At 42.0% G+C, this 14,273-nt stretch overlaps 1 protein-coding gene across 4 annotated transcripts in view; it reads right to left on the reverse strand.

Annotated features, from left to right (window-relative positions):
- The window catches only part of dbf4 (DBF4-CDC7 kinase regulatory subunit), a 61,898-nt gene that overhangs the window by 13,823 nt on the left and 33,802 nt on the right, over positions 1 to 14,273 (reverse strand). For 2 of the 4 annotated variants that reach the window (XM_078538426.1, XM_078538424.1), the window contains exons 6-10: positions 8,230 to 8,299; positions 6,085 to 6,155; positions 4,823 to 4,868; positions 3,035 to 3,077; positions 1,045 to 1,176 (exon numbers count right to left, since the gene is read on the reverse strand). In XM_078538426.1, the coding sequence (XP_078394552.1) occupies positions 1,045 to 1,176; positions 3,035 to 3,077; positions 4,823 to 4,868; positions 6,085 to 6,155; positions 8,230 to 8,299 (362 nt within the window). Of the gene's footprint in view, positions 1 to 1,044; positions 1,177 to 3,034; positions 3,081 to 4,822; positions 4,869 to 6,084; positions 6,156 to 8,229; positions 8,300 to 14,273 lie in introns of all 4 variants that reach the window. The other 2 variants (XM_078538425.1, XM_078538423.1) reach the window with 1 other exon arrangement.

Here is a 14,273-nt window from a genome sequence, read left to right on the forward strand (position 1 = left end):
TTTACAGCGGAATCAATAGTCAGGTAATTCTTATTCTTTTCATGTTCCAAATTTGAGACATGTAACATACATTTACGCTAAAATACATGGACTTCTGGGCTCACTATATTTACCCAGAGAGTAAGGAAAGACACATATTCCTAAGTTATGTTCACTTACGAGGTAGATTTCTGATGAAACCGATGAAAACAGTGCAAGAAATAAAAACTGAAACACCGAGCATTCCTGATTGTACATTAAAAATCTGCCTAAAATCATTGGCCTAGATCTTCAGGATTGTCAGAGACCAGATGTACCCCACAAGATGCGCTTCAGGACCCTGTGGAAGTCCTGACGCAATGACTCTGTGGGAATTGCCCAGGAGGTTTCAACTCCCGAAGGGCAATTCCCCTGCTCCCCTGGGTATTCTGAAAAGTAGAGTTGGAGAATTCAGATAGTTCTGACTTACTTACCTGAACCCAGGAAATGTTAAGACAGAAAAATCCTAGTCTAAATCCTGGGCAACTATACAACTGACACGTCCAACTCCCCCCTCAGCATCACCTCCACACCCCCCACTTCTCATGTCCTGACCTGACCAGCCCCTACCACCCGACTGCCCGCTGACCCTCCAACTACCCTCAGCACCAACTACCCCTTGGCCCACTCAACCCAGCTGCCACCCTACCACCTTGTCCACTTACTCATCCATCCACTTAACCATAAACAAACACACTGAAAAGCTGTTTAAACGTCCCAAAGCTTTTTAGTGCGTTATTGAACACTTACTAGAAAAGTGTCAACTAGTGTCATAAAAAGGATACGTCTTCCCCCCAACCCCGACAATCCAGCACTACGAGAAAGCAGTTTGATTGAAGACTGGTCTGCATTTCTGAGGAAGCCAGGATCAGAAGGCCCAGTCAGAAATGCAGAGCTCCGTCATGGCACAGAAAAGTAGGAGCAGAGCAACAATCCAACAGTGATTGCTGCTCCTTGGAAGATACAGGCCATTATGTTACTGCATATTTTTGTATTAAATTAATTGAAAACAAAACATCTACATACCTTGCCTTTCCTTTATATTGCTTATCATTGGCCTTGCTCTTCTTGTCAACATCAAAAGGACTCCAAGGATTTGGGCCATGGTAGTTGATCTCTGGGTAGCAATCCAACTGTATATACAATGGTCTGTAATGGCTGGATAAAGCAGAAACTCTCAATATTTATTTTTAAGAAATGAAAAATAGTTGGCATCTTCACAATTAGCAACTGACAGCAGTTCACAGAGCTTTAAAATCCCTTTTAACACAAAGACCAAGTAGTTAGAGCAGACTTTTCAAAAACCCATGGTTCGACTCCTTGGATTTATTTGCCAACATTTGGGCCTCCTTAGGATAGAGAAAGTCAAGGAGAAATTTAATAGAGGTATTCAAATTTATGAAGAATTTTGATATTTTATTTCCATTGGCCGGAGGGTCAATAACTAGGAGGATACAGGTTTAAGATTAATTGACAAAAGAACCAGGGGAGAAGAGGAGAATGTTTTCCTGCAACAAGTTATGATGATCTTCAGCACACTGCCTGGAAGGGTGGTGGATGTAAATTCGATATCAATTTTCAAAAGACAGTTGAACATACATTTGAATAAAGAAACATTTGCAGCTCTGCGTGGCTAATTGGACAACCGTTTTAAAAAGCCGGAACAGACACGTAGTACCAAAAATCCCTTTTATGCTGTGGTCTTGATTTTAACAGGGAGGAAAAGGTCGGATGAAAAATCTACAATTTTTAAATCACAATTCCACCTCCAACTCCATGACAATTCAGGCCCTGGACTAGACTCCCACAAAAAGCAGGCGAGGTCCCTTAAGATTCAAAAGTTATGGCCTGATGACAGCAAAGGTCCAGATAGGGTGTTTCATACTGCCCGGCAGCAACAACATGGTTGGAGGAGCCGACTGGCTAGAACAGGACCAGAAAAGTTTTACCTCTCAAATGCCAGCTCAGTGGTAGTCCCCCCACCTCTGGGCCAGAAGGTTATGAATTCAAGTTCCACTAAAGAAACAAAGATCTAGGCTGTACTAAGGAGCACTACACTATCAGAGGTGTCAACTTTCTAATGAGAAGTCAAACCATCTGCTTTCTCGGATGGACAGAAAAGATACCATGGCAATATTTCAAAGGGCAGGGGAATTATCCCAGATGTCCTAAACAATATTTGTCCATCAATCAACATTACTGAAACAGATTACCCAGTCATTATCATACTGGTGTTTGAGAGAGTTTGCTGGGCACAAATTGGCTACCAGATTTTCCAAATTACAACAGTGGCTACAGTTCCAATACTTCACTGGCTGTAAAGCACTTTGGGGTGTCCTATGGTAGTTTAAGGTGCTAAATAAATGCAAGTCTTTCTTTGAACTTCTCATGGGCCAGAAGGAATAGGAGTGCTCCTACTCATTCCTTAATGAGTCCTTGAGCATCCCTAGTGCCAGCATTCTCCCTGGACCCCACAACACAAAAAGGGATTCAAAGCCTCGCCCCAATTTCAACACAACTGCACTGCAATCCTTTCAGCCACTGACTGCCGGGAGCCCATCCAACTGCACCCAAATTACCAGGACGTTTTATTCAAGTGAACCCCTGCTCAGGAGGGCCTCCATGTACCTGACCAATCCAGGTGAATCACTCACTGCTGGTCACGTGTGCAGACTTCAAATTCCTCCCAATCCCCCATAAAAATTAAAGTCTATAATTCTAGATGGTTCTAGGTTGAATGATTTTGTTAGAGCTTCTTTCAAGTATACTTCATATATATTTCATTTATCAGTAATCTACATATCTATTGCAGCATTGTTTATTCTGCCTTTAAGTGAACTATTTCTGTTAGAATTTGCTAACATGATATGGAAATTCATTTAATTCTTAAATTCAATTCACCCAGTAAAAGTTTTCAAGGTAAAATGAAATGTTTAAGCTACCATTGCTATGTCAACCAGCTGTTGAGAAGAGTTTGTATTAGGAACATATTTTAATCTAGAAACAATTAGCTTACCGGTTTATTGCTTCAACTTTGATGAAAGGTTTTTTCAGTTTTCCTGCTTTTTTAATTAAAAACATTTTAAATGAGCAATAACATAAACCCAAAAATGTCAGACATTATCTCAAAGTATTTAAACAAAAAACTGGTAGGCAAAACTAATTTGATTTACTACCATATTTTTCTACGCTGCCTTTCACTATAAAATTATTCTTGTGATGGTTATTTTTCCCCCAACATGAGTACTATTGTATCAAATATCAACTTATAACTTCCACACGTTAAGAAATATGTACGCATTGAGCTACAATTTACAAAGCAATTAGCATATTAAAATCCATGCGAAATGTGATATTCAACCACTAGGTTATCAAACTATCTAAAAGTGTTAGTGGATGTTCTGGAGTGTTGTTCCTGGTAAATCAGATGAGAACTGCTTTAGGTAAAATGGCATATCATCTAATGCATGGGTGGCTTTAATTACACCAAGTTAGAGTAGGGCAAAAATAATGAATGTGGTGAAATGCTTTTCAGAATGTATACTAGATAGATTCCCAGGTCAGTACGTTTCTAATACAAGGATTTCTTAGCACATGGATTTACATTGTTTAGGAGCAAATTTTAGAAAACGAAGCGGAATAAATAACTGAGAGGGACAACTGGATATAATCAGCAATAACATGGTTGAATTCATTGTGAAGAGAGAACAAGGATAAGTCAGTGTGCTAGGCTTGCAAAAAAAACAGTCCGGCAAAATTAAAAGGGATCTGGCCCAAATTAACTAAGCAGAAAAATTAGCAGACAGATTAATGGATCAGCAGTAGCAAAGTACCATTATGCATAAACAGCTACAGCCACCGAAAATGTGACAGAAATTTTTAAAAATATTCGTTCATGGGATGTGGGTGTCGCTGGCTAGGCCAGCATTTATTGCCCATACCTAATTGCCCTTGTTCAGAGGGCATTTTTTAAAAGTCAACCTGTGGGTCTGGAGTCACATGTAGGCCAGACCAGGGAAGGATGGCAGATTTCCTTCCCTAAAGGACATTGGTGAACCAGATGGGTTTTTATGACAATTGGCAATGGTTTCATGGTCATCAACAGACTTTTAATTCCAGATTTTTTATTGAATTCAAACTTCACCATCTGCCGTGGTGGGATTCGAACCTCGGTCCCCAAAGTATTACCCTGGGTCACTGGAATACCAATTAGCCGTGCAAGTCATTAACAGTAACTGAATAAGACGAAACAGTTCTCATTATATGGCATTTTTGGGATTGCATTTCACAACTGTGTCCATCATCCTGTGAAAATTGACTTTATTTTCATATATATTCCTTTTACTTTTTTAAAAAAATCAATCATTATTAATTCTGAGGTTACAAAGCAAGATGGTTCACAAGGTGCACTATTTGGAGATAGGCACCTGGTATTATGGGGAAGGTGGCAAGTGGGATTTAGCTCAAGTACCTTGCATCTCTGCCATAATTCATAATCCAGAAGTCGTTAGCCAGGGTTCTTTCTCATACCCTCTTCTCAGTAAAACTTTACTGGCTCCCTGATGTCTTCAAGTTCTTTATCCATTTTTCAAGTCCTTCTACAGTATTGACCCATTTTACCTGAGCATTCTTTTCTAACTGTAAGGCCCAGCTTTCCCCTGCATTACTGCTTGTATTCTATAAAGCCCCTACAATTTTGTCTCAAACTGCCTTTTCAACAATGCTCACGGTTCCTTCTACTTCCCTCTCGATAAAGAATTCTGTATATAGCCTACACAAGAAATATTTAGTGTAAAATACTTACCCTTTGCTCTATGACTATTAGATTGGCCAGTTCGATTGCATTTGTCCTAAACAAAAAAAAAATCGATAAATATTGTTCTCTAAAGCTGAATAAGGTAGCAATTCAAGTACTGTCCAAAGCCCAATATATTAGGCACGTTTGTGTCAACATGGCTTGCCTGCTATACCCAGTGGGTGGTAAAACCAAAAAGATAAGCAACCGACATACAGCTCCTACCACTTACAACATCCCTAGTTATCTGGGACAACCACCCATAGAAGACAGGTGGGCACTGTCAAAGGTGTCAATTACAAAGATACCAATTAAACTGTATTAAGCGTGCCAATTATTTTGGGTTGTTCAAGCAATTGTTCACACCTCAAGTGTAATTCTTAATTATTATTTCCTTTCTGGTACTCCTGCTATGTTCAATCAGCCCCAATGGTTCTGCAGACCTCCTGTAATTGCAGTGATTTCAATCTTCAACCAGAGGTGGAACACTCTCAGTAGCTGGCTTTAAAACATTATTTTGTATAGCATGCTGTATGTTAACGAGTGCACCTCAGTGCAAACATTTTTTTAAATGCATCAGAGGGGAGGGATTATATAAATGTGTGAAATATGGAGAAGGAACAGCAGACTTTTTATTTCAGTAAAACTGTGGCAAGAAATAATATTTTAAAAATGTTTTTAAAAAAGGAAGATATCAGTCTTAACTCTTCTATTTTCCTTGATTATCATTGTTGTGGCCTCCCTGAGAGCACAAATGCAATTTAATTACAAATTTGTGGTCTGGTTTGTGCTAGGGCTAATAGAACTGGGTTGAGCTTTGCAAAATTTCAAAAATTTTCCAAACTCAAAACTGTCTGGGTGGTGAAAGGACAGTGCACCAGCCCAGGAATTTCCAAGCTGCTTATCTTTGCAGGCACCATAGGTAAATGCCATGGATAGTCAGGTTTGTAATATAAAGATTAAATGCATGTTCAAATTAATTTCCATATATCTCAAACTTCTGACACCAACAAACCTTGGAGTTCTGCTTTTAGATTCAGTCATCAGTGAAGCAAAACTATTGAAAATAGCCTCTTCAAACTCTCAAAATTCAACAGTAAATACAAATGTGCAAATAAAACTGAGATGCCTGCAGTTGCAATCTTAACCCACAGCATTATTTTATAACTCACTTTTGATGCCTTTGGTATCATTATCAACTAAGAAAAAGAACAAAAAATGTCTAACCAAGGACAACAAACCAAGGATGTAGAGAATTGTTATACTCTTACCCCTTTGACAGCAACAACAGATTTTGTGGTTACAAATGCCTCCTTCCGTCTTGCAATATAAGCTTTCACATCTAAAAATAATGTTAAGGTCACATAAAAGTTCCAAATTTATTTGGAACTAGAAAGATGAAAAAAAAGACTTGAATGGCAAGATTGGAATGAGATTACAGAGATGCTGGTGATCAAGGTTTCATCATACAAAAGCAGTTCAATCCAACACATTTTTTAAATGCAATGAGCTCTGGCCAAAATACTGGTTGCAACAAAATTATTATAGTTTTCCATGGGGAGGATTTTCCCCTCATCAGGCGGGTGTGGCAGGTGGGCCCGGGAGTGGCCGCAAAACGATCCACTGCCTGCGATTTCACGGCCAATTAACGGCCAGCCAGCGTGAAACGTGCGCTGAGAGCCTCAGCACTGCCGGGGTGGAAGTGGGAGGAGCCAGAGTGCTCAAGTTTACTCAGCACAGGGGTGCGCTCAGTGAAAGCTCCATGAAGGCACAGAGTTGCCTCAGGGCGCTTAAGATTTTTGAAATGAAAAATAAAGATTTGGAAAATAAGGGAAACATGTCTCCACATGTGACTGTCACATGAAAAGCGGCATGCGAAAAATTAGTAAAAAAATTTTTTTTTCTTATTCATTGTTGGAAACCTCATCCCGCCTGTGGATGAGGCTTCGCAAAAAAATGCAAAGGCCGCCTGGCCTATTCACCCACCTGCCAACCATAAGGCTGGAGAGGCAGCGAAAAATTCAAATTAATTAATTGATTAATGTCTCTTAATTGTCGGCAGGCACGATGCCGACTGTCGCGCCCACCCGCCGTCTGAAATATCGCACAAGTGCGCAGTGATTCAGGACGCTTGCCCGACATCGTTGCGCGCTATTTCACACACGTGCGAGTTAGACACATGCCCACATGGCGAACTGAAAATCCTGCCCCATGTGTTACACTTACACATCATGTACCTAGTTTTGAAGTGGATGAAGAGGACATGAGTTTATTTCACTCTTAAGTCAGGCAAAGGATCTTACATGAACGCTTAACTACATCAGCTCTCAACTCATAAATTTTTAACAGTAAGAAAGAGTAGTCTTGATAATCTGTACACACCTAATATTAGAAACTACGAAGTCAACAGCATAACTTCACATTGGTCACAGTATAACTAAACAATTTTACAAGTAAAAGTTGCGCTAGAAAGTGTTTACTTAACATAATCTTACCAAACAAAAAACTTTGTTAATCTATTTTACTAGAGCAAACTCAGCACATCATTTTTCACATTGTAGAATATTTGATTTCCTCATATTTGCTTCATATAAAGAATTATGCATCTTGTACTTAGCACGAACAGCATCCTCAACAGTTAAAAGGTTTGTTGTTTGTACCTATTGTTCAACAATTTTTGATGCAGATTCTTCCAAATGCTATCAATCTCCCCTGTGGTCCTCAAATGGTCACATAGGGTCTTCAGCAAACTTTACAATTCTACAACGAGTACTCTGAGGTCCGACGGTTAGAAGAATAATTATGGCTCCATATCAGAAAATACGATTAAAAATTGTGTTTCAAGTACTTTTGGGTATATATGGATGCAATTGGTCAAAGTTAAAAATTATAGATTTAATATGATACCAAAATGTTTTTTTTTGTCATTGGAGTAGAACTTAAATCGCCTTTCTTGGAAACTTTAGATGTGGTGATCAACGAAATTAAACACTTTGGACAAAACGCATCATGGTTTAAATTGTATGACTGTCAGAAGGAGCCAACCTGATGGAATAAACTACATCTTGCAAGTAAAATCATTTGCTAGCAGTTTTTTGGCAAGAAGAAATTCAGAAGGTATTCAGAAACATAAATATGCCAAGAATTAGTCTGCAAATGCACTTACTATACATTTTGTTCAAAATCCCAGATTCATATAGAGAACTTATAAGTAATACTTTGTTAGTGGACTTTTCAATTCATAATCAATAACTGAATTGAGCATTTAAAAATATTGATGGTTGAGATAAACTCACATACCCCAGTAAGGTATGCTTTATCCAGCCAGTTCCCATATGTTTAGCTACAATTTCACATTGCTGACATGCAAGTTAAAACTTCAATTCAAACAGTGCAAAAAAAAGATGAAAGGATACCATCTATGTAAAGTATCCGTACTCCCCAAGCCAGAGCGTTGGAGAGGATGTTATTTCCAGGAACAAATTCCTATATTGGGAGGAAAGGAAAGAAATGGATTTGGAAGAAAAAAGTACATCAAACTTCAATCAGAAATACTTCATCAAACAGTATCATAGAAGTGAATACTATAATCATCTATTTTTAAACATCTATTAAATTGAACCCAAAATTGTCAAGACAGTGCCATAACTCCTTTTTAGTATATGTCAGAATCAGCTGGTATGAAGACAAAAACAGGCATGAAACTCATCTAATAAACCTCAGAGATCATTTCAAATACAAAACATTAAATGAGGAAGATATTTTGTTTAAAAATATTCAAATAAACAGTTTTAGTTTTATTCCTAATTATTCATGTCGCTGTTCTCCCAGTAGAACACATGTCTCAATGGTAGTAATGAAGAAAGGTATGTGGGAGGTGTAAGTGGAAAGAAGGGGAGAGGAGAAGGAACAGGAAGGGGGAGAAAGAAAAACGGTTGGAGTGATCCCTCAACATGGACAGGGTGAGGGTGGCCGAACACAAAAAGGTCTGATTTTCTTTATGTGACAAGGAATCATGTAATTATGGCTTTTTTATGAGCTGTGGTGAAAAGGTAGGCCACTTTAAATGGGTGGAATTATTAGATTCAAGTGGGTACGAACATACGAATTAGGAAAAGGAGTAGGCCATTTGGTCCTTTGAGCTTGCTCCAGATCACGGCTGATCTGATTATAACCTCAGCTCCACATTCCTGCCTAACCCCAATAACCTTTCACCTCCTTGCTTATCAAGAATCTACCTTTTTTTAAATTCATTCATGGGATGTGGGCTTCACTGGCTGGGCCAGCATTTATTGCCCATCCCTAGTTGCCCTTGAGAAGGTGGTATTGAGCTGACTTCCTGAACCGCTGCAGTCCATGTGATGTAGGTACACCCACAGTGCTGTTAGGAAGGCAGTTCCAGGATTTTGACCCAGCGACAGTGAAGGAACAGCGATATAGTTCCAACTCAGGATAGTGAGTAACTTGGAGGGGAACTTCAAGGTGGTTGTGTTCCCATGTGTCTGCTGCCCTTGTCCTTCTAGGTGGTAGTGGTCATGGGTTTGGAAGGTGCTGTCAAAGAAGACTTCGTGAATTCCTGCAGTGCATCTTGTAGATGGTACACACTGCTGTTACAGTGCGTCGGTGGTGGAAGGAGTGAATGTTTGTGGATATGGTGTCAATCAAGTGGGCTGCTTTGTCCTGGATGGTGTCCAGCTTCTTGAGTGCTGTTGGAGCTGCACTCATCCAGGCAAGTGAGGAATATTTCATCACACTCCTGACTTGTGCCTTTTAGATGGTGGCGAGTCTTTGAGGAGTTAGGAGTTGAGTTACTCGTCACACGATTCCTAGCCTCTGACCTGCTCTTGTAGCTACAGTATTTATATGGCTAGTCCAGTTCAGTTTCTGGTCAATGGTAACTCCCAGGATGTTGATAGTGGGGGAATTCAGTGATGGTAATGCAATTGAACAGCAAGGGGCGATGGTTGGATTCTCTCTTGTTGGAGATGGTCATTGCCTGGAAATTGTGTGGGACGAATGTTACTTGTCACTTGTTAGCCCAAGCCTGGATATTGTCCAGGTCTTGCTGCATTTGGACATAGACTGCTTCAGTATCTGAGGAGTCGCAAATGGTGAACATCACGCAATCATCAGCGAACATCCCCACTTCTGATCTTATGGTGGAAGGAAGGTCATTAATGAAGCAGCTGAAGATGGTTGGGCCGCGGGCACTACCCTGAGGAATTCCTGCAGTGATGTCCTAGAGCTGAGATGGCTGACCTCCAACAACCACAAGCATCTTCCTTTGTGCTAGGTATGACTCCAACCAGCAGAGAGTTTTCCCCCTGATTCCCTTTGACTCCAGTTTTGCTAGGGCTCCTTGATGCCACGCTCGGTCAAACGCTTCCTTGATGTCAAAGGCAGTCACTCTCACCTCACCTCGGGAGTTCAGCTCTTTTGTCCATGTTTGAACCAAGGCTGCAATGAGGTCAGGAGCTGAGTGGCCCTGGCAGAACCCAACTGGGCATTAGTGAGGTTATTGCTAAGCAAGTGCCGCATGATAGCACTGTTGATGACCCCTTCCATTACTTTACTAATGATCGAGAGTAGGCTGATGGGGTGGTAACTGGCTGGGTTGGACTTGTCCTGCTTTTTGTGTACAAGACATACCTGGGCAATTTTCCACATAGCTGGGTAGATGGCAGCGTTGTAGCTGTACTGGAACAGCTTGGCCAGGGGTGCGGCAAGGTCTAGAGCACAAGTCTTCAGTGCTATTGCCGGAATAAAGTCAGGGCCCATAGCCTATCCAGTGCCTTCAGCCATTTCTTGGTATCAAATGGAGTGAATCGAATTGACTGAAGACTGGCATCTGTGATGTTGGGGGACCTCCGGAGGGGGCCGAGATGGATCATCCACTTGGCACTTCTGGCTGAAGATTGTTGCGAATGCTTCAGCCTTATCTTTTGCACTGCTGTGGAGGATGGGGATATTTGTGGAGCCTCCTCCTCCAGTGAGTTGTTTAACTGTCCACCACTTTTTACGACTGGATTTGGCAGAACTGCAGAGCTTAGTTCTGATCCGTTGGTTGTGGGATCGCTTAGCTCTGTCTATCACTTGCTGCTTATGCTGTTTGGCACGCAAGTAGTCCTGTGTTATAGCTTCACCAGGTTGACACCTAATTTTTAGGTATGCCTGCTGCTGCTCCTGGTATGCCCTCCTGCACTCTTCATTGAACCAGGGTTGATCCCCTGGCTTGATGGTAATGCTGAAGTGGGGGATATGCCAGGCCATGAGGTTACAGATTGTGTTCGAATACAATTCTGCTGCTGCTAATGGCCCTCAGCGCCTCATGGATGCCCAGTCTTGGGTTGCTAGATCTGTTCGAAATCTATCCCATTTAGCACAGTGGTAGTGCCACACAACACGATGGAGGCAATGTGAAGGCGGGACTTCATCTCCAAAACGACTGTGCGGTGGTCACTCCTACTGATACTGTCTTGGACAGATGCATCTGCAGCAGGCAGGTTGGTGAGGATGAGGCCAAGTATGTTTTTCCCTCTTGTTGGTTCCCTTACCACCTGCCGCAGACCCAGTCCAGCAGCTATGTCATTTTGGACTCGGCCAGTAGTGGTACTACTGTGCCACTCTTGGTGATGGACATTGAAGTCCCCCACGCAGAGTATATTCTGCACCCTTGCCACCCTCAGTGCTTCCTTCAAGTGATGTTCAACATGGAGGGGCACTGATTCATCAGCTGAGGGAGGGCTGTACTTGGTAATCAGCAGGAGGTTTCCTTGCCCATGTGTGACCTGATGCCATGAGACTTCATGGGGTCTGGAGTCAATGTTGAGGACTCCCAGGGCAACTCCCTCCTGACTTTATACCACTCTGCCGCCACCTCTGGCGGGCCTATCCTGCTGGTGGGACAGGACATACCCAGGGATGGTGATAGTGGCGTCTGGGACATTATCTGTAAGATATGATTCTGTGAGGATGACTATGACAGGCTGTTGCTTGACTAGTCTGTGAGACAGCTCTCCCAATTTTGGCACTAACCCCCAGATGTTTGTAAGGAGGACCTTGCAGGGTCAACAGGGCTGAGAGTGCCGTTGTCATTTCCGGTACCTAGGTCGATGCCGGGTGGTCTGTCCAGTTTCATTCCTTTTTTGAGTCTTTATGGCAGTTTGATACAACTGAGTGGTTTGCTAGGCCATTTCAGAGGGCATTTAAGAGTCAACCACATTGCTGTGGGTCTGGAGACACATGTAGGCCAGAAACACGTGGGACGACAGATTTCCCTAAAGGAGATTAGTGAATCAGATGGGTTTTTACAACAATCGACAATGGTTTCATGGTCATCATTAGACTTTTAATTCCAGATTTTTCTTGAATTCAAATTCCACCATTTGTCATGGTGGGATTCAACCCGGGTCCCCAGAGCATTATCCTGGGTCTCTGGATTACTAGTCCAGTGACAATACCACTACCATTGCTTACCCCCTGCCTTAAAATATTCAAAGACTCTGCTCCCGCCACCTTTTGAGGAAGTGTTCCAAACATTCATGACCCTCAGGGAAAAAAATTCTCATCTGTCTTAAATGGGTGACCCTTATTTTTAAACAGGAAGCATCCTTTCCACATACACCCTGTCAAGACCCCTCAGGATCTTATAGAACCAAGTCACCTCTTACTCTCTAAACTCCAGTGGATACAAAGCTAGCCTGTTCCAACCTTTCCTCATAAGACAACCTGCTTATTCCAGGTATTAGCCTAGTAAACCTTCTCTCAGCTGCTTCCAATGCATTTACATCCTTCTTTAAATAAGGAGACCAATACTGCCTCCTTATTTAGATGTGGTCCCACCAATGCATATCCAGATGTGGTCTCACCAATGCTCTGTATAAGTGAAGCATAACCTCTCTACTTTTGTATTCAATTCCCCTTGCAATAAACGATAGCATTTGATGAGCTTTCCGAATTACTTGCTGTACCTGCACACTAACCTTGTGCAATTAATGCACTAGGACACTCAGATCCCTCTGCATTTCAGAGTTCTGTAATCTTTCACCATTTGGATAATATACTTCTTTTTTATTCTTCCTTCCAAAATGGACAACTCCATTTTCCCACATTATACTCCATTTGCCAGATCTTTGCCCACTCACTTCACCTATCTACATCCCTTTGTAGCCTCCTTACAACCTTATACCTTCAGTCCCTCCATCCAAGTCATTTATATAAATTGTAAGAAGCTAAGTACTGCACTGATCCCTATGGCACACCACTCGTTACATCTTGCCAACCAGAAAATGACCCATTTATGCCTACCCTCTGTTTCCTGTTAGCTAGCTAAACTTCTATTCATGCCAATGTTACCCCCTACACCATAAGCTTTTATTTTCTGCAATAGCCTTTGATGTGGCACCTTATCAACAGCATATGTTACTACTTCAATAAATTGGTTAAACATGACTTCCCTTTACAAAACCATGTGCACTCTGCTGATTGCCTTATTACGTCTTTAATATTAGCTTCTAACATTAGTGCAGTTCCAAGTCACAGAACTAAGTGCCACGTCCTCAGGAGGGTGTGGTTTGTACCCTGGTAGCTTACAATGGAGTTTTATGCCCGTGAAATTAAGGCAACTATATTCAAACTTGACAGTGCGGCCCAGCCCAGACTTTCCCTGGCTGCTTCTTTTGCATAAACTTTCATCAGCTGATTTCAGTACATCCCTGGCCGGGAGCTTACCGCCTGCGGCCAAAGATGGATCCAAGCAAATTGTGCTGCTGAGGTGCTGAAGGACCAAGATTAACCAGTATAGCAAATTCGCACCTGGCTCTGTCAGTGGTATATGAAACCACCAAAGGGCTATCAGGCCTGGATAGGTTTCCGGGGACTTGTTCCTGTACACATCACTAACAGGGGCTATAGTGATACTATACAGTGCATTACACATACTGCGTGGCAGCAAAATCTTATGCTGACGTAAATGGCAGGGGACTTAACTAAAATGACTGCAAGTGACAACTACTGATTCAAGGTCATCGACATTCAGCGTCTCCTGAAAAAGTCAACATTAGAACTCTAACCAGGTATATTTCTACCCACTGGAGCACAATGCTGATTCCTTAAAAAAAGTTGCAACTCACATAATAAAATCCTGACTTAATAATACTGCTCCTCCCCACCCCTCGGTCTGCCAAACCCAGGCTCCGCTGCTCCCTTGCCTCTCCCAGGCCTGTCAAACCCCTCAGAGTTTGTTCCCTGCTACCCCCCCATCTCTCTGGCAAGCCCCACAAAGTCTTAGGCTCTGCAGCTCCCTCCTGGGCCTAAAAAAACCCACAGAGTCTCGGACTCCAGTTTCCTCTACCCCTCCTGGGCCTGCCAAGCCCCGCAGAGTCCCAGTTTCCGCAGTTCTCTACACCCCTCCTGGGCCTACCAATGCCTACACAGGCTCAGGTACCGCTGCTCCTTTCAT

This window comes from Cetorhinus maximus, chromosome 3 (genome assembly GCF_964194155.1).
Source record: "Cetorhinus maximus chromosome 3, sCetMax3.hap1.1, whole genome shotgun sequence".
Lineage (NCBI taxonomy): Eukaryota > Metazoa > Chordata > Chondrichthyes > Lamniformes > Cetorhinidae > Cetorhinus > Cetorhinus maximus.